Raw genomic sequence first — 27,353 nt, 5'->3', positions numbered from 1 at the left:
TAAATGAATAGTGATTCAAGACAGCCTTAGAGTTACGTTTCCTCATATAAAGCCATGCATTTTACTCACTGTAAAACACATGATTAGTTGGGTTTGTGGAAATTGCTACTCTGATAACACACTGATATGTTAATTCTGCAACTTGAAACTTAAGGAACACAAGTAGTATGCCATTGGTTCAGACTGATGTTCTACTAATCCAGTATTCTGTCCCCACAACAGCATTGGCAATGCCACCTGGTGCAGGCTCACCACTTTCTGCAATTTGTTCCCCTGATTATCTCCCAATATCCAGAACTGCTGTATTAGGAGCGGTAAAGGTATCTCTCTTCAGGAACCATGTGTGGATCTGTTGCCCATGAATTTGTTTGATTCCTTTTGACCTCGCTGGCACCATCCAACTCTACACCCTCCTGTAGCAGCAAGTTCTAGAAGTTTAATCACCCATGGCGTGAAGAAGCACTTTTCTGTTTCAAACCAATCCTCTTCTAGTTTCACCAAGTGACCTGAATTGTAGCAGAGCAGCATTTGGTGAGCAACAGTTCTACATTCAGCTCACCTGCTGCCTTCGTGTTTTAGTAACCCACCAGTATAATCCTCCTCAGACACTTTTTCTCCAAAGGAAAGAGTCCCAGCCTTTTTAGTCTCTCTTCAAGTGAGCAGCTCTATCTTCTTGCACACGTTTGTTATTTTTTTCCTATATCCTAACTGCATTTCACTCTCCTGAGAGGCATAAACCGTATCTGCACAAAATACTCAATGGCAACAATACAGCATCCACTACCTTGTTCTCACTACCGATCTTGATGCCAAGCTTTTTGTTGGCTTTTTTGGTTGATGCAGCATTCAAAGCTTAATATCAGAGAACTCTTTGTGAAAGAGATCAAAGATCAAAGATCTCTTTTCTGATTGCCAGGTCCAACTTTAATATCTTCAGTTCAACCTGTCAGGGAGCAGCAAAGTCTGGCTGCTCTCTCAGGGAAGGAGGGCTAGGAGTCAAGGAGGATAGCATATCCAGCAGAGAAGGTACCTCTCCAGCTAGAGCCCAGCCACATAGTACACCAGCGAGGCAAGCAGGGCAGACCCAAAAATTGTAGGCAGGGTCAAGCAGAAGTCCAGACCATCAAACAAGTTTGTGTTGACAAGGCAGGTCAGAGGTCAAGACAGAAATTCAGTCCACAGGCCAGAGTCATGTCTGGTGATTGCCACGCAGGTCTGCGGTGCCAGGGCAGGACAAAACCAAGATGGAAAGTCAGTCTAGATCACCCAGAGCCAGGCAAAGCTGTAGCTGAGCTGGAGACGAGCAGCCCTCCAATGCTGCTCCAGAGAAACTGGAGGGCCAGGGCTGAGCTGAAATGGGGCTCCTGGGCCCATGGGCAGATGGGCAGGGTGTGGTAGAGGCCCCAGGTGAGGCTCTTCAAGGCCATTAGGGCTTATTAGTGCATTCAGGTTCTGACACAAATTAGCACAGCCCTCCACAATCAACAAAATTTCTGTTACAGATGTCAAATGCTCCCCTAATAGAAATGTATCTTTTCAGCACATTGAAAGCAGAGGCTCACAATATATAACATTCATTTGTTGTTCTGTAACGCACAATAACAATAGAAATGTTGCTTCCGGCCTTCCCTCCCACTTCACTGACTGCAAGGTACCAGTGGAGTATTTTTGATGCTTTCTCCCGCTTACAAAAAAACGTAAAAAGTAGAATGTGTACACAACAACAACAACAAAGTGAAGCTTACCTGGACTGCAAGAGTGCCCAAAATACTCCACTGTTCCTTCCAATGGTGTTTTCATCAGAATTTATAGTCAAGCAATTTCCCTGTGCCGTCCAGAGTACTGAAATATACACAATGTATTGCTCAGGAAATAAAAATATTTTAGAGGTATATACAAACGTACCAAAGAATAGCAAGCAGGATAAGAAAAGTGCTTACCAGCAGCTGCAATGCCAATAAATACAGAAGCAGTGTAGAAAGCCCATGTAGTGGGTTGGATAAAAACTGCAATGTACAGGCTAGAATAGAACAGATCAGTTTATAGAATATAGACTTAAAGTGGACAATGCTCTTTAACAATCAGATATCTCACTTAGCTTCTTCTAAATCAGCTACTCTCTCCTAAGTGACACTGGAAAATAGTTTAGGTCATATGTGAGAAAAGGTAATCTTTTTACTCCACTAAGCATGTAGAATTTGTGTGTGTATATATATATATATAGTGTCATTAATCTCAGACCACAACCTGAACTCCACAGTCAGCAAAGTCTAGAAACACTCTGTTTCCAGTAGGCTGATTTACTCTGCAGTTACACATCTACTGATACAGATAGTATCTCTGCAAGATGCCTGCCTTAGCCAGTACAATTTCACGAATGGAATGGGAACCTTAGTTGTGACGAAAGAAAGATTTCAAAAGAAGCAGAGAAAAATTCAAACTTAATACTTACCTATAAAATATGCCACTAATAACCATGGAGAATTGAGGTCCTGCTATCGCAACTACTGAAGGTGATATAAGATTTGATGCAGAGAATACTCCATAAATAATGGACATGCTAGATAAATAAACAGAGATGATTAAGTACTTAAAATAAAATATAGAGTGTAAGTACAACTGACTTAAGAATGTTCAGTTGATTCCAAAATATCAAGTGAAGTATACACATAACTTAAGTAACTGCATAACTTTCACGGTCAAACATTTCCTTCCTTCCGTTACCTCCCCCCCTTGCACTCTATATGGGAATACAGGAGTGTACAGAGTTTCCTAGATTGCTGAAGAGTCCCAAACTATCGCAGGGAAGCACGTCTTGTCATTTACAATATGCACTTGTCAAACCGTGCCTTAACAATAGTTACTGGTTTTTGTGCCCAGTACTTCTAGATGAATGAGGCTCTGGAACATTCTCTATCAGTGAGGTTTTCATTTTCCGCCAAATACACCACAGAAATTTTATAGATATATTTTGTACCAGTTGTATTTTTAGTTTAAGTTAAGATAGTAAACCCTTCAAAGTAGCAACCAAATTTTCCTATATGACAACTTAATTTGGTGTACAAAAGGTCCCTGATCACACTTGGCGAGTTTGGCTATGCCAGAGCAATAAACAAACAGAATGGCTTGTCGTGGCTTTGCTTCTCATCTTTCTGACTGCTCCTTTCACATTTATGTTGCAGCATTTCCTGGAAGTTGATCCACACCACGTATCCTACACAAACACACAAAGGTGTACACGGGCAAACAACCGAGGCCTTAGTCAGCAGTTTTATTTACTTTAAAACTTCCACATTCTTCATCTCCTAAGATAAAATGCTGAGAATGTGATGACCATATGGTGTTTTTTCTCCCTACAAAAAAAACATGCAAAACATGCAATACATAGTTCAACTAGAAATAATTCACTGCAGAACTAGAGTTAATGTGAGAAGCCCACTTTTAAACTGCCTTAAGCAAGTCATGAAATTGTGAAGTCAGCAGAACACTACAATCTCTTGAGAGTATATCTCTACCAGCTGAAATTACAACTACCTTCACCCTGCAAGGAGCAAAGTAGTAAGAAGATCTGTGTAAATTACCTTGTGTAGCCACTGCCATGAAAATCCGTGTTGTTTAAATTTGTGATAACAGTTTGCTATGAGGAGAAAATCATACATTGTAATGTGTTAGCATATATCTTGTAGTTTGAGAACACCTGCATCAGTTTGAAGTCAGTATCAAACGTTTGAATTAATCATTAATAGACTCTACAAAGTACTTAAAATAATTTAAAGTGCCAATTACGACTCACGACACCTCCACAGGGAAGATGAAGGAGATATTTGGCAGGGAAACGTCTATGTTTGAAGCAGTGATCAGTACTTTAGAATTACAACATGATTTCACCAGAGACCTTAAAATACTTCACAAAACTTTTGTTTCACTGAACACCTCTCTTAGGAAGATAAGTATGACTATTTTAATTTAAAAAGTGGGGAAAAAAGGAGAAGTTTCAAAATACTCTTAATTTGACCTAACTATGAGCTTCTGATAAGAGTTTCCATTCTTTTTGGCTTCCCGTTACTTCCCTAGTCCTTTTTTTCCCCTTGAGTCAGCTTTAGACATTATGAGACCATGTAATTAGTTGGACTGGCAGGCAGATCTGATTGAAAGGCACTTGTAATGACTTTAATGACAATAAATTACATGACTGCATGATCACTAGGTCAAATTCAGCAAGATACTGTGAATTCATTGCAGAACATCTACGATCACCGGGCTCTACTTATGTATAGTCTCACACTGCACTATGACTTTTACAAAAACTATTCTAAGTAATTATTTCTGTAATGCAGTGAAGGACATTTATATGTCTGAACCCAGCAAGGATTCTTCTTGCATGCATGAAAACAGAAGTTGTAAGACTTGTAGGCTCAAGAGGTATGTTGAAATCTAACTGTCCTTCAGGCATATTGAAATATTGAAAGCACTGTCAGCAACTCCACAAGTTAGAGGATCCGGGCTGAGTGTGTCTAGCAGGATTCCGAAAATTTAAGTAGTAAGAGTACAATCTGCTTTTAATAGCAAATTTGGGTTATGTTACGCCCAATTTTGCTTCAGCACGCACAGAGATACACGATACTAAAGCAGTAAATTACTTATTCAGATGGAAGGTGACTTGGCAGTTCTAGCAATTGTGGAAGTCTGACTACTTGTCAGATGTTATCCTCATACTCCCCCTCAATGTCTAGCTTGTTAGAGCAGAAAAATATGTTAAATTAGGAAAAACAATCTAGGAAAAACTAGGGGCATGGTTAATAATAACAACTTAGGCAAACATTTTGAAAGGGACTACACAGAATTACCAGAAATATGGAAGAGCCAATGTAATTCAATTGTTAAATATTGCCAAGTGTCAAAACAGAGACTATTTTAAAGTTCAAACGTTTGATAGGATTCATTAATCTTCTACTTTCTAAGCAGAGTTACAACATATGTAGCTATGCTACCTTCAAGAAAAAAAACATGCTTAATTACCCAGTTAACCAACTTAATTTAGTTAAGACTAAACCAAAAGAAAGGAGACAAAATGTCAAGGTGTTTTGCACATTGAAAAAATCTCAATTAAAGCAACTCTTACATTAGAGTACACAAAAGACAAGAAAGGATGAATAACTGTGACAGAAATGTGGTATGTTTTGAAATTCCCACCTACCGCAATATTTCCACATGTTTGGAAAGCAGTGAATAGAAACATAAATGAGAGTCCCAAAATAATTATGTTGAAAAGTTTTTTGGATTCAGGAGACATTTTGTGTTTTCTTCCCAACGCTTCAGCTTCAGCCTGGAAAAGCTCTATTTTCTTTTAAAAGTTTCCTCTTAAACTCTGTTAAAAAGAAATAAGCAAAAAGAATAAAACAAAAAAGAAAGCTTCAAAAATGATGATTACTTAGGGCTACTTTTTAGCTGCTAGGACATAACCATCGATCAATCAAGAAATCTGGTAACTCTTTTAAATAATTTATAGCAAAATCAGTAACTCGAAAAAAAAAAAACCCTCAAAGAAAGGTTTGGTGCGGAAGGTAAAAAAAAAATCAAGATTCTCTCTACCTTTTCCCATGAAGTTAACAGGGCAGACTGCAGTATGTTACTTCTTCAGGACACCTCTTTCCCACAAACAAAGCAGTTTTCCAAATATCAAGCTAGTTAATCAGCTCCGGCAGCTCCGTTTCTTGTCATTGTTCTAAATCAGAACTCTGGTCGCAGCTTTTAAATCACCTGACAAAGGAAAGATGAGACATTGGTACACAGGAGTCATTTCAATGCATGTTGGACAGGAAATAAAGAACATTTCACAATCTAGATCAGCTGACCCAGCCTTGTGCACCATGGGAAATGCAGTTTCAGGGAAGTACTCTTTTTCTCCTTGAAAGTGTGGAACTCTCCTAATTCTTAAAAGATTTATAGTAGTTTTTAAGAATTACTATCTCTATTCACTAAATAATACCCCGCAAGATAAACAGGTCTTGGAAACTCATCTAAGAAAACTACTTAGCTGAATTCAAACAAACACAAAGTCATTCCAAAGAGAAAATTATTCCCACCCGGGAGAACCTATGTCTCTCAGTGCCACCAACACACACTGCACAGGGCTTCTGCCTTTCGCAGTCTCAGTGACAACAACATTCCTTTTAGCAAGTACATACTCTTAATTTTACTTCACAGTATTTTTTTAAATAATAAGTTTAAGACAAATTGACTTTAAGTTTTGAAAATGTCTGTTAAAATGTCAGCAAAATTGAAACAGAGGATCACACATCTTGCATGGACTGAAAGGCTGGTTTCACTGTTAATCTCTGGTGTCTATCCTGTTGGGCCTCCAAGTCAGCATTGGAGCATTCAGGTAAATCAGCTCCACTTAACTCATGGCCAAAGAGGAAAGAAATACAGAATTGAAGTAAATCAAATTTTACCTCTGTTATCTACAATAAAGGACTTAAATAAAATCCATATCCCAGCTATTGTTATATATTTAACTCTTTTTTAACTCCTGAGCTGTATTTTCTAAAAATGCACATTTATTTATTACTTGTGGAAGAAAGTCAATATGATTATTCAGAGGCTGCTTTACAAAGATCCACTTAGAATATCAAGGTGGTTTTGGTTGGTTGTTTTTAACACAAGCAAAGCTCTCTTCCTTTCTATATTACAAATTTAATTTTTAAGATCCTCTAGGCACTGTGTCCCACTCACGCCTTCTGCCCCTTGTGCCAGCATAAACATTCACCTAGCTGCATGGCAAACTGGGCTGGTGTGCTGGACCACAGCAACTTGTATTGATCCAAAGTGACTGTGGAACTAGTGAATAAGGGGCACAGGAAACTCCCATCATTTTACAGAAACCAACGTAAAGATAAACTTCAAATTTCTCCTTAGAGAAAATGCTTCAGCAGATGAATAAAAAAAAAAATTAAATCAAAATACTCTGGGGGAAAAAAAAAAGTAGTATATAGCGTGAAGCAATACAAAAGGTTAAAGCCAGTACTAGTTTATTTGATTTCTTAAGGGTTTTTTTGTAGCAAGAAACAAACTATTGCTTCTAGGTTTGTACCGATGTCACTGCTTATTTTTATACTTCTTCAGTACAAAAAAAATACTGAACACAATTACAGTAAGAATAAAGACTTAAAAGCTGAGTTTGCTTGCTCATATCAATACTGTTACTACATTAAACAAATCAGTACAGAACTGCATCTTGTTTCTTTTTTTAACATAGCATTACAAAACAGCTAAGCAGAACCATTTATCATTGTTGTAAGATAAAAGCTTGGTATTATAGTTCACGCCCGGAGTTTGGGCGTTTTATTCAGTGCCTGAAGTGATAGAACAACAACTCATGAGCTGGGGGAAGCAGCTTTCGCCAAATTCCCTAGACAACCTTCAGGGAATCTGCTCATCACCCTTACACAAGGGCTGCGCTAATCCTCACCCCTCGTTCCGATTTTACCACGCCTGCTGCCAAAGCACGATCTCGCAGAGAGCGCTGTGTGTAAAGGAGGATTTCTGACGTTTCCCAGCTCGGCCCACAGCTCTCTCACAGATGCAGCCGGCAGAGATCGCTTCACCAGCAACGGGAGGGTAGAGGGCAGCCCACGAAGCACTTATACTGCTCGGCCAACACACCACAGCGTGCATCATAGCAGCCCGTCCAGAGGAGGCTTCACCTGGCACCGCTACCGGTAGGAGATGAAAGAGAGCCCGAGAAGCGCCCGCACCAGCCTACCAGGCCGCTTGAGGACACACTGCGGCAGGAGCGAGAAGGATGCAAAGCTCCCACAGCGGCTACCCCAAAAGAAACACCCTCACCACAGCCCGAACCGAGACCCCCCCACCCGCCTCCCCTCACAGCGCTCTCCGCTCCGCGTCCGCCATTTTAAACCGTCACGTCCCCGCCCGCCCGAGAGGCGCTCCCTCTCGCTAACGCTTTTTTTTTTTTTTTTTTTTTTCCACGGGACTAGGGGTTTCCCGCCCCTCCTCCCCCTAGCAAAGACAAGCCTCGCCTTATTTCCGTTTTTTTTACCGTTTTCAGCACACATTGTTCAAAATTTCCCCGCCTCCGCCTAGTCCTTCCGGGTCACGGCGGAGCCGCCTTAACGGTCACTTTCGACAGGAGGCGAATTATTAATTTTGAGGGCGATTTTCCCTGCGCCCTTCCAGGCCGCCTCCGGGATCCACGGCCGGTAAGGAGAAAAACCAAAGCCAAGGCCGCGTTCGGGAAGGCCGGCGCCGGGCGCGGGGAGGGAGGGGCAGCGCGCGCCGGGCGGCTCTTTCGCTTCCGGGTCGCCGTCGGCCATTTTGTGGCGTTAAGTAGGCGCGCGCGGGCGGCGCCCCGCTCATTTCCTCGCAGCAGCGGGCAGGGGCGGCCGGTCCTAGCGCTTCGCCTCCGCTCCGGCCCTTAGGCCGCCTCCTCCCCGGACCCCAGAGGTGGGTGCCTGCTCCTCCCTCTCTGCTGAGGACCTCGCGGCGTTCCCCTATGCCCTGTAGCTCCTCGCCTTTCTGGACTCTTCTGGGCCGCCGTTCCGGCGCTCCCCCTCCGGTGTGAGGCGCTTCCCCCTCAGGGCCGCGCCGCCTCCTGACTCGCCCCTCTTCCCTCGGGTTTCTTCTCCTCAGCAACCGCCGCCCCTCGGGGGCTATTGCCCGCCATGAGCTACGGGCGCCCTCCGCCGGACGTGGAGGGCATGACGTCCCTCAAGGTGGACAACCTGACCTACCGTACGTCCCCGGACACGCTCCGGAGGGTCTTCGAGAAGTATGGCCGCGTGGGCGACGTCTACATCCCTCGGGACCGTTACACCAAGGAAAGCCGCGGTTTCGCCTTCGTCCGTTTCCACGACAAACGCGATGCCGAGGATGCGATGGACGCCATGGACGGGGCCGTGCTGGATGGCCGCGAACTCCGCGTTCAGATGGCCCGCTACGGCCGCCCTCCCGACTCGCACCACAGCCGGCGTGGCCCACCGCCGCGCCGCTACGGGAGCAGTGGCTACGGCCGCCGCAGCCGCAGGTGAGCGCCTGGCCGGGTGGAGGGGCGCAGCGGAACTTCAGTAATAAGGCTTAGGCGTGCGTCTGTACCGCTCGGTTTTGTTTCCTTTTCCGAGTGAGTTTCGCGGTGGAGTTGGAAGAGGGGTGTAGGGGTTTAGTACTAAAGGCACGTGGAGTTTCCTCGGAGCGGAAGGGATTCACCCTGTAGTAGTTTTAGCCCCCGGCCACTCACTCTGAACAATGGCGCCCTCTTAACACTCGTTTTCTTGCCCACGTGGGTCCCGTTCCGCCCTCCCTGTCCCGCAGTAGTTGCTGAAGTCTGTTGCGCCGCCCGCGTTCAACTTTTAATACGCGGTTTTTTTTCCTTCCTGGTATGTTTTAGCCCTAGAAGACGCCGTCGCAGCCGATCTAGAAGCAGGAGCCGTTCTAGATCCCGTAGTCGGTCCCGTTACAGTCGATCCAAATCCCGATCTCGCACACGCTCTCGGTCTCGCTCCACCTCGAAGTCCAGGTCTGCCAGGAGATCCAAGTCAAAGTCCTCGTCCGTCTCCAGATCCCGGTCCAGGTCAAGATCCCGGTCTAGATCTAGAAGCCCTCCCCCTGCCTCAAAGAGGGAATCCAACTCTAGATCCAGGTCTAAGAGCCCTCCCAAGTCTCCGGAAGAAGAAGGAGCTGTATCCTCCTAGGAACATGGTAATGTACCTCAGAATCGGCACACGTTGCATGTTACTTTATTATAGCACTTAGATGGGGTGTTGGGTAGTTCTTAGAGTGTTATTAGCCTGAACCAAGTGAATCCTAACGGGGCACATTGTTAGCTTTTTTTTCTTGAGCAGTGCTTTTTCGTTATTGGTTTAGGGAAATTAATACCGAAGGGCTTTCTACTGAGAATTTTTTTTTTTTACAGAGAAAATGTTTTATTGAGAGATTAATCGCTTGGTTTTAATAAAATATTGTATGAGACGCAACCTATGATGAAAATGACTATTTCTTACTGTATTTATCCAACATCTGCATTTTCCCCTTTAAAGCTGCGGTCTCCTGTTTGCTAAAAGAATATTGGCCAGTATTGCAGATTTTAACTGATTTGGCTGATCCTCCAGGGACCAGTTTCTGTGGGCGTGTATTGGAGCAGGTTTGTCTTTAAATGTTAAAGATACACTATCCTTTTATAATGGAAGATCGGTTCAGTGGCCGTTATACTGACTGGAGGTAACTGTTCTAGAAAAGTGGCAAATTCCTTGCAACGAGAAAACCACGGAAACTAGTTTTTCCTCAAGTCGACATCTTGAAGAGGCATCTAAGGATACACCGGGTGGGGAAAGGATAGTGTGTCTTTAACCCTTCAAACTGTTTGGTCCTATTTTTAAAAGGAAAGGGCCTAAGCTAGCTCTGAAGTTAGATAATTGTAGCAAAATTAGTCACACTTTCTGTTTGGAATGCTAATTAGAGTTTAGTTAAGTCTTTATGAAGAAGTCCTAGTTTTATAACTTTTACATAACTTTTAATAATTTATCGTTGAACAGGCTGAATTGAAGTTAATGGTGGCTTGATCTACAGCCTGATGCTTACTCTTCTTTGTAACTAAATACTTTGACAGAACCTTACATTTGGCCTCTGAAATAAAGCAACACATGGGGGGGGAGGTGGAACACTGTGGAAATTCCTAAAACTTACTTAAATTAGGCAAAGCCAGTTGAAACACAACTAGAAGTATACCTGAAGTCATCCACACAACCAAGAGAGACAAGGTAGAAACCTGGCTGAACTTTTCTTTCTTCAAACCTAGATGCATCAGATAAATGAGAACCTACATAAAGGACGCCTTTGGGGGGAAAAGATCGCTTGAGTCTTCAGTCCTTGGAGAGACCCCTGGCACGAGCAACCAGCTGTTGAAAAGGTTATTTTGTAACATTTTGTCTAACTTTTTACTTGTTTAAGTTGCGCCTCAAGTGGCAGATTTTACAGTTTATGTGCCATTTTGTTGCTGTTATTCAAATTTCTTGTAATTTAGTGAAGTGAACGACTACCGATTTCATTATTGGCTTGGATATTTGAGGTAAAACTTCATTTTTGTTTATATAGTGCTGACTTTTATTTGAAATTAAACTGATGGTAACTTGCTGCCTCCAGTTTCATACTGAGGAAACATGCAGCCATTATATGCTGAGTAGCTAACTCTGTCAAAAAGTATTCTCAATTTTGTCTTCATTCCTTAAATAAAATTCTGCAAAACTTCAATTTGAAATTTACTGTAAATTCTTTTTTTTTTTTTACTTTGAATTCAAATAGTATCTTCAAATTCAAATTGGTAGAAATCTTTTCAGGTGACAATTGATATTTGAAAGGATTGTTTTATCAGACTCAATTCTAATCTCTTCTCTTATGTATTTTTGTGCACTAGGCGCAGTTGTGTAGCAGTTGAGTAATGCTGGTTAGCTGTTAAGGTGGCGTGTTGCAGTGCAGAGTGCTTGGCTGTTTCCTGTTTTCTCCTGATTGCTCCTGTGTAACGATGCCTTGTCGTGCAGAAACAAATGGCTGTCCAGTTAATTAAAATGCCTGACAACTGCACTTCCAGTCACCCGGGCCTTGCGTAAAAATAATGGAGCATACAGTGAGCACATCTAGCTGATGATATACACACCTTATTTTTTCCAGAATGGTAAAACTTACCAACCTACATATATGAACTTACATATGAAAAATGTAATGTTAAGACAAGAAATGGTTCATTCCTTTGTAAGTACTGATTGGTGTATCTTTTGCTTAAGACATTCTGTACTATACCCACTGTCTCTGTAGTTAATATTAAACATTTTTCTGTGTTAACTTTTCTCAACTTAATGTCTGAGTCAGCTTATTTTTAGCTTGAAAAGATTTCTGCAATTATACTGTCAATGTTTAACTTCTATATAGTAACCGAATGCATTTTACTGCTTATAAATTTTATCCACTGGGGTTGCTTTTAAATTACTACGGGCAAACTTAACTAGTATTGTGACTAACCTGAATGTTGTATGGCAAGTATAAACACAGAAATCAAACAGGTCCGTTGGACATTGTTATGGAAGATACACACTGAGCAGTACTAATTGCGTTTGCTGTGTGTTTGCCCTGACTCAACAGGCTGCTGCTTGATGGTAGCTCATCTTATGGTGATGATGATTCTTTTTTTCTTGATTTGGATACCAAACAGATTGTAACTTAAACCATCACGTGTCAAGGGTTATTGTTATGCCTTGTTAACTTTATGCATGTATGTTAAATGGGAATGGAAACATCTGAATACTTGCAGTCTGGCTTGATTGAGGATTAAAAGTACTTTTCTACAAATTTGAGGAGTTTGTATGTTCTGGGACTGCATGGCTAGTGGCAGTCTACACAGATTCAGTTAAAAACAAAGGGGCTGGCTTCTGTATGTGAATCTCTGGGAAAGAGCTTCAGTCCTCGGAACCAGATCTTATGGGAATATTTTTTATCTTGAAAGAGCACAGTTAACTTTTCTTCATACCTGAAGTTGTGAATTTAAGTTGGATCTTGTAGATTGTCAGGTTGTTAAGCTATGTTGTGTAGTGGCTTACATAATGGAATTGACTCTTTGAACTATTATGTGGTCTTTGAGGAGGAGCAGCACAAATTTCTCAAAAGCCATAGCTAAACAATTAAACAGCTTTATTTTTACAATGCATGTTTTAAGAATTACTGCTGAAGGGATCTGCTTCCCAAAAACATGCATGGGGTTTGCTGTCAACAGGAGTGTTTTCTGCAGATCCATGCTACAGCAAACAGTTAAGTGTCACCTTGTATTGGAACCAACAAGTGGAATAAACTTAAGTACCATCTGATCTTGCTAGTGAGATGATCATCATTTCAATCGTATGTCTTCCTGGAAGAGAAGAGCTGGCCAAGTGCTCTTTGTCTGCACTGAATGAGTGTAAGGGAATGCGGACGTTCTTCAGTTTCCATTTGCAGAGCAAGGCTTCAATAGACCAGTCCGCACTGAGGGGAGGAAATACCGGGGTGTGAAAACAGAATCCAAGTTATAACTTCTGTGGTAATTCTAGGAGACTGTCACCAAACTTAAATACAAGAGTTCGCAAAACGGAGTTTGTAACAGTTTTCTAGTCAACAGTAAATTGGTGGTTCTTGGATTATTTTCTGGTTTGGGTGTTTTTGTCTGATAGCCCTAGGATTTACTTGGCCAATACCAGCCTGATTCACACAACCTGTGAGGAGCTTCACTGGAATCAGTGTGGTGGTGTGTCTGAGAAGTTTAATGCTCTTGCTTAACAGCTAAGACAGGAATTAAGATTTGAGCCTTAAATATGCAAAAGTTTACCTTCGGACTTGATAAGTAGTCCAGAATTGAGCATGTGGATTCTTTTCCAGCAAGAAGTAAATTGTAGTTAAAATATCTTCAAAGTCTGTGTAGTTTGGGGAGATGAAGCAGTCTTGGTTAGTCTCTGGATTCCAAGTACAGTTAAATATGCCCTGTTATATGAAAGGGCAATTAAAAATCAATACAAAACTAACTCATCTGTACGAGAGACCTGAGCAGCATGGCCTTAAGCAGTTATCTACTCCATTTTCTATTCTCTCACCCTCTGGGATATTTATTGTGGTTCAATACTGCCATTACCCCAAGAATGACAAGTTTGATAGAGCACACCATCAGCACAAAGGCTGTCACCTGATCTCTTGACAGTGTTCCCAGTCCTTGCAGTTTGTCACAAAGATACCCAAGAGCATTAACGTACCTTTTGGGTCAAAAAAGACATCTGACCCTAAAATAATGTCCACAGGAGCAAGAGAGAGCAGCTCTGGAGATACCCGCCCCCAGGTGAGCCCTATAACCGGTACGTGGGGCAGGTGGTTCATCAGGCAGCTTCTCCGGCAGTTGCGCAGGCACTGGGGCAGCTCCTCGCTGTCGGACAGGATCACCTCAGCACCGCACTTGGCCGCCACCACACCGGGAAGACTCACCCCGGCACCCACCTGAAACCACAGCGTGTTCACGGAGGCGGGAAGCGGGCGGAGGGACGAGCCCCTGCAGCTGAGGGAAGAGGGGGTGCGGTGCGAGGGGCCCCCCCCAGCCCTACCTCCAGCACTCGCTTGCCGGGCAGGCTTCTCCTGTGGACCCAGAGGTACTGGGCCAGGACCACGGCGCAGGGCCACACGTACATGCCATACTGCGAGTCCAGCACCTGAAACACACCGGGCGCGGTGCCGGGAAGGTGACACCCCGCTCCGGTTTTACCGCCGTGCCGCTTCCCCCCACCCCGCCCCCGGGGGAGGTACCTCGGGGATGCGCAGCGCCAGCGCCGCCGGCCCCTCGCTGAAGCGGTACCGCCGCACGCCGCCCCGCCGCCGCCGCGGCTCCTCCATGGCTGCGCCGCCGTCCAATCACGAGCGGCCACGTCTGCTACCAGGCCGCGCGGACCAATCGGCGCCTTCTCCCGGGGTGGCGTCACGCGGAGCGCCGCCGTGGGGGCTGATGGCGGCGAGCTGGTGGCTCAGCGCGCGGCGGGAGGCTTTCCCCCGAGCGTCGCGGTTAAACCGGGCCGTTCCCGCCCGTACCGTTGTTCCGGCGGGGCCTGACGGGCTCGTCTCCGCGGACCGGTGCCGTGAGGGGCACTGCGCAGTCCCGCGCGAACCGGGTGACGCGCGGTCAGCTCGCCGCTGTCAGTGGAGCAGCGAGCACGGAGCGCGGGCCCGCCGGGGGAAGGGGAGAAGCGGTGGGGGATTCCCAGGACGACCACGCCGGCGAGCAGGCGCGGGGCAGCGCGGCCAAGGGCGACCGCCGTCCGCGTTTCCTTCCTGCGTCCCGCAACACCTCCCTTCCCAACATGGCGGCGCGGCGGCTCCTCTTCTCTGCCTCAGCCAATCAGCGCCGGAGGGCGGGCGAGGCGTGGCGGAAGACGGCTGTGCAGCGGACCAATGGCAGGGCGGCGGGGGCGGGGTCGCGGCGACAGCGGCGGCAAGGGGGTGAAATTTCTCGAAGGTGCGGCGGCCGGGTCGGGCCGGGCCGGGCGCGGAGCGGGGCCTGGGGCACGCCGAGGGCAGCGGCGGCGGATGGTGACGGCCCCCAGCGTTGTCGCTAATCACCGCCGCCATGAATCACAAGAGTAAGAAGCGGATCCGTGAGGCGAAACGCAGCGCCCGGCCCGAGCTGAAGGACTCGTTGGACTGGACCCGTCACAACTACTGCGAGACCTTCTCCCTCAGCCCCGCCGCCTGCAAGGTGCGCGCCGGCCCCGCCTCGCCTGAGGGAATGGCAGCCTGGGGGCGGACACTGAGGGGGGCCTGAGGGGAACCGGGGGGGGTGGCGGGCGTCTGACGGGACCGGGGAAAAGGGCCCTTTCCCGAGGCCGGGGTTGCCTCAGAGCCGGCGGGGCTCCCTGGGGGTGCCGGGGCGGGGTCCCTGAGGGAGAACGCCGGGGCGGTGAGGGGGAGCTCAAGCAGCACCCGCGGCTTTTTCCTCCCTCCACGTGGCGAGGGGTGCGGGGAGGGCAGGGCCGGGCCCGCCGGGGTGGGACGGGCACCCTCCGTCCCGGGGCGCCCACGTAATTCCCAGCCGCCTTCCCCGGGGTCCCGGCGTGAAATGCAGCAGGATCCGTGCCGTGCCGGGGGCGGCCTCTCCTCGGTGGGGAGGAGTGCCGAACGGCTTCGGGCTGCTGCTGTTACTGATGGGCGCAAGGAGCGGGCCATGAGAAATAGGACTGCAGCCTCGGGGAGCTTAAAATAACAGCAAGCAGCTTGATACCCTGGTGGTGTGTGGAGCGAAGCATGAGTGTGAAGCTCCTCCGCGCTTACTTAGCGCAGCCCGAGGATGCTAGTCTGCCCTAGGATCTGTTCTGTATTTCTGTCTTGGTTTCACAGGATAACGTGGAGAGGGCAGACGCGCTGCAGTTAACAGTGGAGGAATTTGTCGAGCGTTATGAAAAACCTTACAAGCCTGTAGTCTTGCTGAATGCTCAGGTGGGCTGGTCTGCCCAAGAGAAGTGGACATTGGAACGACTGAAACGCAAGTATAGGAACCAGAAGTTCAAATGTGGAGAGGACAATGACGGTTATTCTGTGAAGATGAAGATGAAATACTACATAGAGTATATGGAAACCACACGCGATGACAGCCCGCTCTACATCTTTGACAGCAGTTATGGAGAGCATCCCAAGCGCAGGAAACTCCTGGAGGACTACAAAGTACCCAAATTCTTCACCGATGATCTGTTTCAGTATGCAGGGGAGAAGCGAAGGCCACCCTACAGGTATAGTACAGTCATAGCAAGATAAAACTAGGTATTTTCCATCTCATTAGCTGTTCCTAAATAGGAATATAAACCAAAAGTGATAGCTTTACATCCATTCTTTTGAAATGAGCCTCTGTAACCCAGAGGGAGGGAAGGGCGGATTTGTATATTGCAATTTCTGGTTCTGCCGCCAGTGTTGCTACAAGTTTACGCTCTTTTTTTTCTTAAGTCAGTTTACCTCACTTTTTAGATTTAAAAAAAATTACATAGTTACTGAAAGTTATGAAGATTAATTTATTGCTATGCGTGCCTTCTGGCTTTCAAATTTTAAGGACCTCAGGACTGGCTTCTGCATTTTGCACTAGTGGTTTATGTACAGTGTGGAATTTTGTTTAATTATGAGTCAGTCCTTTTAAGGTAAAGATCTTAAGCTAGATTGGTATGAAGTGTGGAGACCAGTTATTAGCTCCCCTTGAGATGATTTTGAGAGAGAACAATATTTCACATCTATGTAGTCTTTTCAACTCTTTTTTTGCATCTGATGACACTTCATTCCTGAAATCAAATGCAACAACCTTGTATTTGGGCTGTTAGATAAAAAAGGGGTTTCTGTCTATGTGAATGTAATGCTTCATAGCAGCATGAGCAAGAGCTGCTAAGTAATTAGTCTTTACAGCCACATTGTAATTGTCAGAGAATGCTTTGCCCTTTGAGTGACATGAGACTGTGATGTGGGTTTTTCATTGTTTTGGGTTTTTTAATAAAGTAGAACAAGGAATGAATAATGGTACTTTTCTCTTCTTTGCCATCCTTCACACCTCTATAGTCCAGTTGTGCTTTTGCAGGAGTGAAGCATGAAACTAATTCTATTGAAGATGGCTGAAGTAGGTGTTTTTACAGTCTTGTAACAGACCCTTTTTATAATTCTTTTCTAAGAAGAACATACAATGCTGTCACCAAATGCAAAAGCACACCAGGTGTAGTCTCTAGTAGAAACTGAATACGCTTACAGAACTGGGATTCATTTATCCAAGTTATAGATAATCTAGTTGTGACTTACATTGATATCTCTTTCCCTCACACCCTTGCCACCTACGGGTACGTGCTGAGCTCCTTGCTTGTGATCTTGGTATTCACAATTCTTGTACTTTGTTCTGGAAAATCTGGGTTTGTTTGAGGTTGTTATCTTTTTTTTTTTTTTTTTTTTTTTTTAAGAGATGAGTGATGCAAGAGAACACACAGATACCCCCTCAAGTTAGGGGTTTCATCTGGGTACAGGAATGGATGAAGAGTATCCAGCAGTTTAAGAGCATAATTGAAAATCCAGCAGGAAGCGGTGCTTTCTAATCATATGATCAGGATATGAACTGTACAGATTGACCTCTAGACTGAGAGGTGATAGTGTATAGATCTTAAATAAGAACTCGTGCAGTTTAGAGCATCTTTATTGGAGTTGTTCCTTTTCAAAATAAGGGCAGTAACTTTTGGAAGCCATTTACTGAATCAGCTGGTTTAGTTTGGAGGGGCTTTTTCCTTTTAAATTGAAGCTACAGGATTTGAAGGTTTTAATGGTAAATTTGATGTCTTGTGGAGAACTGGATTACGTTCATTGTAAATTAAACGCCTGGAGGAAGATGCTGGTAAATGATAGTGTTGCTAAATAAGGGGGTTTAAATCTGCGTGTGTAGATTCAGGTTACAGTCAGAAAAATGGTATTGAACGGTGCATCTGTTTGTGTACCACGGATCTTTATGTGTTTAATTTCTTCTGGCTTCTTAGTAAAACCTTTGACTGTTCTGCTTGGTTTAATTAGCTTTCCAAGGCTAATATGAATCTAAAGACTGAATTGATGATAGAAGTGACAAACACTTGCTTTTTTACGTTTTTATGGCTCCTTTGTGAAGTAGGAAGAGCGCAGCTTGGTAGCCAAACATACAGTCCTACAATTGGTGCTAACAAATGATACTTGGCAAGCAGCTTCATTGACACCTGCTTTGGAAAGGGGAGATGGAGAGCTTGCTGACTTTCAATATTTTCTGAACCTTCGAACCCCTCTTGCTGGGTATCGCCTGCCTGTCAGCCACATGATGGAGAGGTTTTGTTGGTGCTTTAGTTTCTACCCTCTCTGCTGCCCATTAAACAATTATTGCCATTTTTCCCTATTGACACCTGGTATTAAGTCACCTCACTTACACTGCTTTTCCTAGTATGGTAGATCTTATTGTTCTGTTACAGGGAAAATGAGCAATTGAAGGTGCTGTTGCTGTTAAATGCGTACAGCAGATAAAGTTCTCCACAGGGAGAAATAACCCTTGCAAATGGGGAATGAAAATATACACACCAAATCCTGAATGGTCACTGGAGGATAAGCTCCAGCTAGTTAAATGTTAGAATGAAAAGCCTGTTGTAAATGAACAGAAGGCATAGAGGGAGGCCAGGGTTGCATAACTCTGCTCTGTTCCTTACTTATATTGCCTTTTGTTTGTTCCTCATTGTTCTGCAGTTCTGGATCTGTTTGAGTAGTGAATTTTAGAAAAACATAGGATTAGGAGAATCCTCCTGCATAGTAAAAATTCTAATGCAGGCTGTTATGACTTAATGGCATTCAGAAACCTTGAAATAAGTATATATTTTATGGATTATATTCCATAGCTATATTTTGTTTTAAAAAGCTGTCTTCACTTTCTTGTTCCAGAATCATTCCTGTCCCAATTCACGTTGATTTTTAGGTTAAACCCATATAGTATCTTTGCTGTAGTGTAAACCTAACGGTCTCAAGAAGATAAATTAAGGAACTGTAACTACCTTGATTTCTAACCATATGTGCAATTAAGAGCTGTAATTTTCTGTCTGATGTGAAGAAAAGAGAACTTAGCTACTCACTTTATGACTAAAGGATTTTTTCCCCCATGCAGATGGTTTGTGATGGGCCCACCTCGTTCTGGAACAGGAATTCACATCGATCCCTTGGGAACTAGTGCGTGGAATGCCTTAGTCCAGGGACATAAGCGCTGGTGCCTGTTCCCCACCAGCACACCCAGAGAGCTGATCAAAGTGACGCGAGAAGAGGGAGGGAACCAGCAGGACGAGGCTATCACTTGGTTCAATGTCATCTATCCTAGGACGCAGCTCCCCACCTGGCCCCCTGAATTCAAACCCCTGGAAATCTTACAGAAACCAGGCGAGACAGTCTTTGTGCCAGGTATGTACGAATCTCTCCAGTGAGGAACTCTGGGAGAGAAAAGTATATTTTTAACCTATGTAGTACAGTAGAAAGAGGATATTTCAGCTTGCTTATATGGCTCATCTCTTACAAAAGAAACTACTCTGTTTCAAAAGGGCTATATATTGCAAGGCTCTCTTTGAGACCGTTCAGTTATTTTCTGAATGTCCTGAAACATATATGGCCTGTAGCATAGGATTGCATGTGGTACAGATGTCAAAATAAATGGGACCTCAGTTGCAGCATCACAGAAATGTGATCCTGAATTAAATTACAGTAATAGGAAACTATCAAGGCACAAAATAATAGAGGCATTTGAGTACTAGTAACTTCTTAGACAAAAATGTTTGAGTTGGTAGACACTGTAGCAAGTTCTTGACTGAATTTTGCAGCCTGGGTAGTCTGACTGCATAGGAATTTTTCTTAGCTCTGGGAGAAGAACTACTTAAAGGCACTGATGCTTTCCACCCACCTGTCTGTGGTTATGCTTCATCTTGCATTTGAAATCAAAAGCCGAAGAATGATCTGGTAAAGATGCCATTCTCGTCACGTGGCAGCACATTGTGTGTCCATGATAGCTGGGAGGTGAGGTGGCTAGTGGATAAAGTGGGTGAGTTCAGTGCCAAATTCTAGCTTCTAAATCTTGCATTGTTTTTGTGCAGCATCACCCATAGTTTCTATCCATGTTGCTTGTCTCTAACATACAGCTGACTTCATGTTTGAAGAGTGCCTTGCGATTATCTTGGCATTTATTAGTAACTCCTCAGTGTACCTTCTGTTAAGATTTTGTAACTGTCAGGTTCCATTGAACAACAGTTCAATGGAACTGTTGCCTTAGTCTTTTTATGAGATTGTAAGTGGGTTGTAAGAATACCACTGTCTATTTTTATCCTGTGTGGGGAAACGATTTTGCATCTATTTTTAAATGAAAGGTTAGTCTGTAGTCAGAAGAACCTTACAAAATCAGCATGGAAAATGCTGTCCAGCTTAACAGAGAGGGTCTCTGTGTGGTCTGGGTTACAACGGCTCTTGCTATTAAATAAGCTGTCAGTAGCCAGTGTATTGCTGTCAGGTCAGATCTTCAGTGCTCTTTATGAGCTGGATAATTTGGTCAGAGCATTGAGCAGCCTTCTGTAACAAGAATCTGTAAAGCACTGGAGCAAATGATGAAACAAGACTGAGGAAAGACCACGTGGTGGCAAACTCACCTGGGTTTGGGAGATAAGGTCCAATTTCCCCCTATGCTATGGGAAAAGTGTACATGGCTGTTCTTGAATTTGCTTTGTGCAGCGTAGCCAGAAACGATCATTGATGGTGTATTTATAGGTGGCTGGTGGCATGTGGTTCTCAATCTTGACACAACTATTGCCATCACGCAAAACTTTGCCAGCTGTACCAACTTCCCCGTGGTGTGGCACAAGACAGTAAGAGGGAGACCCAAATTGTCACGGAAATGGTACAGGTAAGAGATTTAGTAGCTTTCTTTTTGTATTCTCTATTAAAAACAAAACCCCCAAATACCCTTTTACATGCAGCCTTACTGTTCAAAGGCTGACCTTGAAATTTCAACTGTATTTAGGATCCTAAAGCAGGAACACCCTGACTTGGCAGCTTTGGCTGATTCAGTTGACCTGCAGGAATCTACTGGTATTGCTTCCGATAGTTCTAGCGATTCTTCCAGTTCCTCAAGTTCCAGCTCCTCAGACTCTGATTCAGAGGTAATGCTTTTTACTACAGTAGGTGATCCGTATCCTGCAATTGTATTGTTTTTTCCATACCTGATCATGTGTCCTCATCCTAATATTCGTGTCTTATGGAAGAAGTTAATAGAAAGCAACTAAATAAATCCACGTGGTGGAGGAGCCTGTGGTCTTAACTGGTTGTGTTTGCTGAAGCCTCTGTTTGTATTGCTAAATGAATTTTGTTTGTTTGATATATGTTTATATTATATGTATATATGTCGCTCATTTAGCTCAGCCGTGCTTGTGTAAACTGGCTGCAAAATGAATGTTTTAAAAATGGGGAGGGGGAACAAGATCCAAAACACAGACTGTCAGTTATGACAGGGGACTTTTCTAGGCACCTAAGTGCCCCAAGCCAGCTTTAGTCAGTGACAGAATCTAAGAACATACCTGTTCGCATTTTTTAAACGATTTAAAATTTATTTCACGTGTCTCATCTAAAATAACATTTTCTTTGAATAGTGATTATTCAGTATTGCTGAGGTAGCTCTTACAGTGAATTCCACTGCACAGTTTACTAGGTTTGTCTGAATTCTGTTCTCATCTCTTCATACTTCAGTGTGACTCTGGCTCTGAGACAGAGGGGATGATGCACCGGAGGAAAAAGAGGAGAACATGCAGTATGATGGGTAACGGTGATACAACTTCCCAGGACGACTGTGTGAGCAAAGAACGCAGCTCCTCCAGGTGACCCAATGGCAACTGTTGGGTTTTAAACAAGCAAAAGACAATACAAGGGAGAGCTGGCAGAGTTAATATAGGGCGATTCATCAGGGATGGAGAGCAAGGGGTCCCTTATAGAATGTAAAGCAGTTGGCCAGTGGTGGTATCTTCCTGTCTTCCCTCCATGAATTATTTTAATTGCTCCAAACTGAAAACTAAGATTCTCGATATTTTTTTAAATTAGGGTTTTTACTGTATTTTAATAAACAGTTTTATTACTTTTCCTAGTTGTCTCTCTATTAAGAGAGAAAGTACTTTGGTTTATTTTTTCCAATGGGAGAGGTTGGATATTTTAACTGTGCTCTTCAGAGAGCACAAATGAATAATAAACAGTTAAAGATGAGGAACGGTCAGGCAAGGCTCAGGTTTCGATGCCTTGTTGTGCAAATGGAAAACCTTAAAGTAGTTGTATGTTTCTCTTATTGTTGCCTGGATTACTTTGATTTGGCCCACTGTCTTATCTGTTAAAAGCAAAATTCATCCTAAATGTCTGTGTTTACTGATTTTTTTTAAAAAAAGGCAAGTTTCTACTCAGTCTGGAGGGAGGGAACATTAATATTGCAGACCAAGAATAGATATTGCTTAGGGTAAAGTTGTCAAGGAAGGAAGTTCTCTGGACTTGCCAGGTTAAAAACAGTGAAACACTGGGAAATCTGTGAGTACGCTGCAGGGAGGAACTTAGAAATTCTTTGCTAAATGAAGTGTTTTTCTCATACAGCAGAGGCTTGCCAGAATTCTTAAGCAAGCTCCTTCCAGTTTGGTTCACCAGTGCTGCTGTATTAGCTGCCTGCCTGTATTAGGGTGCTGTGTAGTTCCCGAGCTGTTGGATGCTCCGGGTTTGGCATGGATACAAGTGCTGTAGTGACCTGCTGTGGGGGGTTTTAACAATTTGTTTGTTATGACATTGTCAAATCCCATTTCAGCAGCCGGTTGTGACTTCAGACAGGGAATGAGCAGCAGGAGATAACAAACCTTAATGCAGACCCTGTTTTTAAAATAAAAAAAAAAACCAAAAAACCAAAAGAAAAAAAAAAAACCCACGTAAAAATGCAGAGCACATGTTCAGATCTGTTCTTCTGAAAATACCGTGCATTTTTAAGTTGTTTGCACTTCAAACTTTGAATTGAATACCTTAAATTTTAAAAATTAGCAAGTTGCCTAGAGCATTTGCTTTCCAGGTTTCGCTCTTCTTCCTCCTGTATGTTGATTGTTTCACTCTGTGAGGATGGGTGGGCTTTCTGTTCCAACTGCGTGATGGATAAGTTGATAGAAACAGTTCCAAACATAAAATCTTATCTAGCTTGTACAATTCTGTAGGAAGAACAAGCATACAATTAACCTGCATGCTGTGATCTTTTGTCCTGATACGAGGGGAAATTCTATGGTTGTTGACAGGCAGTTGTACTTTTTTTGACAGGATTAGGGAATCTTGCGGAGGCCGCAGCTACCCCTGAGAGATTACAACACCCACCTAGAGGCAGCTGCCGATCGAAGCTCCGTTAGCAGCCAGCCAGCTCTGTCCTACCCCCTTCTGCTTCTATTTCTCACAGTCCTTAAGTTTTTTGTCACTCTTCCTCGATCCAGACATCCATCTTCATTATGTGCTGTCAAAGGTTGGCTCCTTAATAACTTCTAGGGGAATGCCCTGACTCTCTACATTATTGTGCAATGCTTTGTCCCCTCTGCGCCCCAAGTGAGTGCACTAATCACCCAGCTTTGGGTAAGGACATGCCAAGTATTTAATGGTTCACATAACTGGCAAGGAAGACGATGGTCAGTTTTTAAAGAACTCTTTTTAAAACCAGCAGGTAAATCTAAAAACCTGCCTTGCTTTGACACTGTCATATGTTTACATGTTGTCCTGTACACTTGAGGAAAGGAACACCAGCCCTTTTGGCCTCTCTGAACGTCCGGCGGATCTCGCATCAGAATTTCAGGAAGGGAAGGTGGTGTGAATGCTCCAAACCCTGAAGCAAATTCAGCAGAGGTGACCACCAACCTGAAGCATCTTTTGTGGTCTTAATCTACACGTGTACATCTAAGGTGCAACACCTTAACCAGCAACAGTCCATTTACTTTTGCTCTGTGTCTGTTACGATGACTGGTAGCAAAGATGCACTAGCACCTTGCAATAGGAAGCTCGATGGAGCAGGAATCCTGGATTTTCTTGCACAGCAAAAACTGTGGGGGGAAAAGTCAGCGTTTGCCAGTAATTACAATCCTTTAGGTGCAGGCATGATGTTTAGCACTAGGCAACAACTGACAAAGTCTGACTCTCATAGGATAACAATAGTTGCTGGGCTTTAAATACCAAGCAGTTAGAGGCCGTAGGCTTGTTCAGGCCAGTGCAGTTCACATACCTAAATGGCTTTTCTTTGAGATTATGGGCTCAGACACTTCCAGAACTTGCAGTGCCAATTTTAAAGGACTGGGAGGGGGACATATTGTTGTTTTATGCTTTTTTATTTTTTTTTTAAATGCAATGTGTTGCTTAAGTCTGCGTAGATGCATTTGTATTACGCCAGGTAAAGCTCTCATCCCCAAGGGATCTGTTGGAGCTGCTGGGTATTTTTTAGCAGGGGCTTGTGCTGGTAGCAAAGAGGTCTGTCTGGCTGAAGGTGTGCTGCAAGGAAATGTCCTTCTCTACCTGAACAGCGCAACCAGAAGCTAGCTGGGTTGGGGTGCTTCCTTGGCTGCTCTCCTCAGACCTAGGAGGTGGGAATTAGGTCTCACTTCAGCCGTTCTTCTTTGGGAGAGGAAACTCCAAAGCGGAGGTGGTGTGCGTGTAATAAACATGCAATAATGCCCAGGCACTGGTAGCAGAATTAAAAAGCAGATTGGCAGCCTTAACTGTGACTTTCTTACACGCATTGGGTTTGATGGAACCCAGAACATTACTTGTCTGGGTTTTCTGATCTTTTTTTAAACCTTGTCTCTTCCTATTTAAATGCTCTCTCCCTTCTTGGAGACCGGGCCATATCCTGTTGTACAAGGGAATCCTAAGTCCGTTTGTCAGGATCTCTGTTACCAAATCTTCCGTGCCAGTCACTTTGTATAGGAGCAGCGTGGTGGTGAAAAAAGTGGAGAGGGGAAGGTTTTTTTGGTACACTCCTTAGCTGTTCAGACTCCTGAATTTCCTGTGATAGCCAGGCATAAATGAGCACGCTTGCTCTTTAGACTGCTGCAGATTCTTCCACAATATTACTTCATTTTAAGAAAACCTCAAACTCCTGGCATTTCTGGCCAAGGTTGCCTTTTTTCCTGCTCGGTTGAACAGCCTGGGAGCCTGCACAATCTGTATGTCTTCTCTGACAGAGCAGGCTGCAGCTGCTGCCTTTTAGAAGAATGTGGGGGCCTGGAGAGGTGAAGCCTCAGCTCTGTCACTGTGAGAGGAGCCCTCAGAGAACTGTCCGCTGCCCTCTTTGGTGGCTTGACGGTTAGTACGTACAGGAAGATGGCTTATGCTGTAGCTTGCAATCGCATTTGGCATGCACGGTTCACTTTTGCAGTCTTAAAAATCTTACATGTGCATGAAAACCTGATCGCTGTGCCAGGAAGGCTACACCTTTATCACCAGAAGCACAGTGGGAAAGATCCAGAGTGTTTTTCTGTGCCTATGAATTCTTCCATGGTGTGAAATAAAACAAGATTGAAGTCTGTGTTCGTTTGACATCCCTGGCAAAGCAGCGTGTTTGAAATGGACTGCAGGCATCGCAATACCAGCAACGCTATACTGACTTCTCCACGAGGCACTTTCCAATATGAAACAAAGGTGCATCTGTTTAGGCTCCCTGGGAATCTGGACTCCTGGGATCTCCGGTTCTTCCGCTTACAGGCTCTTGCCTCAGCCAAATCGGTGAGCTTCTGTCTTTGTTTCAGTAGATGAGGAAAATACCTACCTCACAGGGGTGTTGTGAGGCTGAAATGTAATTACTGTGTAAGATGCTTTGAAGTCGTCCTCCCACAGAAAGTGTTCCAGACATCCTAAGCAACCTGAGACTTCCTAACCTGTTGTTAGCTTTTCGTAGCCGAAAACATTGGGGATGTTGTTCAGCTCTCTTGGCCATGTGGTGTTCTGTGGTGGCCCTTCCAGAATTGCTGTGTGGTACATAAATTGTAGCAGAACAAGGCTTTTTGTTTTCACCAGAGTTTTAACTGTTGGCATTTCATGGCCTGCTCTAAACAGGAGGTCCTGCTAGCTCGGGATTTTTTTTTTTAAATAGGACTAGAATAAATTATCTCTCATCAGGGAGTGAGCTTCACTGGCCTTACAGGAAGGAGGGGAGCTGGTGCTTCCCAGACCCTCGTGCCAGGCTGGGTGAACGGGGAATAAAGTTAAAAACTGTGCCCCCCTCATGCCTAGCTGCGTGCTTGTGGGAGGCTGACTGAGGAGAGTGGGTTTTGCGCTTCCGCCTCCCCAGGCTTGTGCTTCTGGGGCATCCGTGTCCCTTGTTCCCACCCTACTGCTGTTGTGTACTGTAGAGCCCCTGGATGTAGCAGGCTGCTGGGTCCAGCACCCAGACCTGGTGGGCCCCTCGCTTCCTCGAGTGCTGCTCTGCCTCGGCCCGGTGCTTTGTGGGCTACCCTGTTCCCCAGGGACAGGCTGAGGGACCCACGGGCTGGGTTTGGACTCTGGGCTTCCCAGTCGCACCGTGCGTACCGCTGTCATTGTCCTGCCTGCTCTGGCGAAAGGTAAAGGGATTTGTGAGCTCTGGCCGTGCTCTCCAGTCTGGTAACTGATACAGGCTTGTCTGCTGTGACAGTTCAGGAGTAAACGAGTAAATACCCTGTCAGAACCGTAGATGTGACCAACAGGCGCGCCGATCTCAGCACCTGTTCTCTGCACAAGTGCTGTGGGAGCAGGTGATGCCGAGGAAGCACTGGCATACCTTCCTCCAGCTCGGGTACGTGGGCTCCAGTTTGTCTTCTCAGTTACGCAAAGCCTCTCCAAATGCTTAGAAGAAAGACAGCAACCTCTTTCATAATTAACTTAGACCCTTCTCCCTGAATCCCCGGCCATCGTGGGGCAGGAAGCCAGACTGTGGACTGAATCAGATCTGAAATGCCTGTGTGGGCTAACTGTAATGGGAAGGTTTTGGCATCCCCCTTGCAAAGGGGGGGAAGGAAAGAGCTTAACTGATTCATTTGACAGTTGCGCTGTCAGCTCCAAGCCCTGTCACTGCCCTTAGTTGCTTTTATCACCCCATCCAGCAGAGCTGGGATACTCTTAATTGTCTTGTTTGGATGATTGTGGTTTTGCTTTTTATTTTAAATAAAATCAATTATTTTGCATTATCCTGTCGGCTGGTTTTTTGGGGTTTTTTTTAATATGATCTGAAAAAATAATTACAGGTGTACACCTCTGTTTCCCAGAGTACTGCTGTATGTTAG

At 44.5% G+C, this 27,353-nt stretch overlaps 5 protein-coding genes across 12 annotated transcripts in view; 3 read left to right on the top strand and 2 right to left on the bottom strand.

The window, feature by feature from the left end:
- The window catches only part of MFSD11 (major facilitator superfamily domain containing 11), a 34,379-nt gene extending 25,999 nt beyond the window's left edge, over nucleotides 1–8,380 (bottom strand). For 2 of the 5 annotated variants that reach the window (XR_012838300.1, XM_075770946.1), the window contains exons 1-6: nucleotides 5,593–5,855; nucleotides 5,198–5,368; nucleotides 3,582–3,637; nucleotides 2,453–2,560; nucleotides 1,941–2,020; nucleotides 1,746–1,842 (exon numbers count right to left, since the gene is read on the bottom strand). Coding sequence is in view for 4 of the 5 variants with exons in the window: in XM_075770946.1 (XP_075627061.1) it covers nucleotides 1,746–1,842; nucleotides 1,941–2,020; nucleotides 2,453–2,560; nucleotides 3,582–3,637; nucleotides 5,198–5,293 (437 nt within the window). In the remaining variant the exon portion in view is untranslated. Of the gene's footprint in view, nucleotides 1–1,745; nucleotides 1,843–1,940; nucleotides 2,021–2,452; nucleotides 2,561–3,581; nucleotides 3,638–5,197; nucleotides 5,369–5,592; nucleotides 5,856–7,471; nucleotides 7,954–8,062 lie in introns of those variants that run through there. The other 3 variants (XM_075770945.1, XM_075770944.1, XM_075770947.1) reach the window with 3 other exon arrangements.
- The window catches only part of ST6GALNAC1 (ST6 N-acetylgalactosaminide alpha-2,6-sialyltransferase 1), a 282,118-nt gene that overhangs the window by 190,357 nt on the left and 64,408 nt on the right, over nucleotides 1–27,353 (top strand). The gene's annotated exons all lie outside the window — the stretch shown is intronic.
- On the top strand, nucleotides 8,335–12,357 carry LOC104632354 (serine/arginine-rich splicing factor 2). 3 transcript variants are annotated; one of them, XR_012838302.1, is made up of 6 exons: nucleotides 8,335–8,466; nucleotides 8,653–9,046; nucleotides 9,407–9,717; nucleotides 10,056–10,159; nucleotides 10,814–10,924; nucleotides 11,429–12,357. XR_012838302.1 is itself a non-coding variant. In XM_075770961.1 (4 exons), the coding sequence occupies exons 2-3, from the start codon at nucleotides 8,685–8,687 to the stop codon at nucleotides 9,708–9,710; spliced, it is 666 nt and encodes a 221-aa protein (XP_075627076.1). In that variant the 5' UTR covers nucleotides 8,335–8,466; nucleotides 8,653–8,684; the 3' UTR covers nucleotides 9,711–9,717; nucleotides 10,814–12,357. The 3 variants fall into 3 exon arrangements, 1 of the variants encoding a protein (XP_075627076.1); XM_075770961.1 differs by lacking the exon at nucleotides 10,056–10,159 and having other exon boundaries at nucleotides 10,814–12,357; XR_012838301.1 differs by lacking the exons at nucleotides 8,335–8,466; nucleotides 10,056–10,159 and having other exon boundaries at nucleotides 8,680–9,046.
- On the bottom strand, nucleotides 12,680–14,873 carry METTL23 (methyltransferase 23, arginine). Of its 2 annotated transcripts, none has more exons than XM_075770960.1 (5): nucleotides 14,679–14,873; nucleotides 14,124–14,228; nucleotides 13,782–14,019; nucleotides 13,364–13,448; nucleotides 12,680–13,023 (listed from the first exon to the last, which is right to left on the bottom strand). In XM_075770960.1, the coding sequence occupies exons 2-5, from the start codon at nucleotides 14,205–14,207 to the stop codon at nucleotides 12,855–12,857; spliced, it is 576 nt and encodes a 191-aa protein (XP_075627075.1). In that variant the 5' UTR covers nucleotides 14,208–14,228; nucleotides 14,679–14,873; the 3' UTR covers nucleotides 12,680–12,854. The 2 variants fall into 2 exon arrangements, with proteins under 2 accessions (XP_075627075.1, XP_075627073.1); XM_075770958.1 differs by having other exon boundaries at nucleotides 14,323–14,822.
- Nucleotides 14,986–27,254, top strand: JMJD6 (jumonji domain containing 6, arginine demethylase and lysine hydroxylase). The gene is made up of 7 exons (XM_075770950.1): nucleotides 14,986–15,265; nucleotides 15,904–16,292; nucleotides 19,190–19,476; nucleotides 20,824–20,959; nucleotides 21,077–21,215; nucleotides 21,799–21,926; nucleotides 23,380–27,254. The coding sequence occupies exons 1-7, from the start codon at nucleotides 15,137–15,139 to the stop codon at nucleotides 23,414–23,416; spliced, it is 1,245 nt and encodes a 414-aa protein (XP_075627065.1). The 5' UTR covers nucleotides 14,986–15,136; the 3' UTR covers nucleotides 23,417–27,254.

The sequence above is a fragment of the Balearica regulorum genome, chromosome 18, assembly GCF_011004875.1.
Source record: "Balearica regulorum gibbericeps isolate bBalReg1 chromosome 18, bBalReg1.pri, whole genome shotgun sequence".
NCBI classification, from domain to species: Eukaryota; Metazoa; Chordata; class Aves; order Gruiformes; family Gruidae; genus Balearica; species Balearica regulorum.
This window is presented reverse-complemented; position numbering and strand designations above follow the sequence as displayed.

What these genes read in the sequence shown, in the direction of transcription:
- LOC104632354 (XM_075770961.1), top strand. Translation starts at nt 8,685, where the DNA reads ATGAGCTACGGGCGCCCTCCGCCGGACGTGGAGGGCATGACGTCCCTC. An exon ending in TACGGCCGCCGCAGCCGCAG is followed by an intron (nt 9,047 to 9,406) that starts GTGAGCGCCTGG and finishes GGTATGTTTTAG; the next exon opens with CCCTAGAAGACGCCGTCGCA.
- METTL23 (XM_075770958.1), bottom strand. Translation starts at nt 14,409, where the DNA reads ATGGAGGAGCCGCGGCGGCGGCGGGGCGGCGTGCGGCGGTACCGCTTC. An exon ending in TGTCTTTTTTGACCCAAAAG is followed by an intron (nt 13,449 to 13,781) that starts GTACGTTAATGC and finishes CAAACTACACAG; the next exon opens with ACTTTGAAGATATTTTAACT. An exon ending in ACTACTTATCAAGTCCGAAG is followed by an intron (nt 13,024 to 13,363) that starts GTAAACTTTTGC and finishes TCCTCCCCTCAG; the next exon opens with TGCGGACTGGTCTATTGAAG.
- JMJD6 (XM_075770950.1), top strand. Translation starts at nt 15,137, where the DNA reads ATGAATCACAAGAGTAAGAAGCGGATCCGTGAGGCGAAACGCAGCGCC. An exon ending in TTGTCACGGAAATGGTACAG is followed by an intron (nt 20,960 to 21,076) that starts GTAAGAGATTTA and finishes AACTGTATTTAG; the next exon opens with GATCCTAAAGCAGGAACACC. An exon ending in AAAGAACGCAGCTCCTCCAG is followed by an intron (nt 21,927 to 23,379) that starts GTGACCCAATGG and finishes TTTTTTTGACAG; the next exon opens with GATTAGGGAATCTTGCGGAG.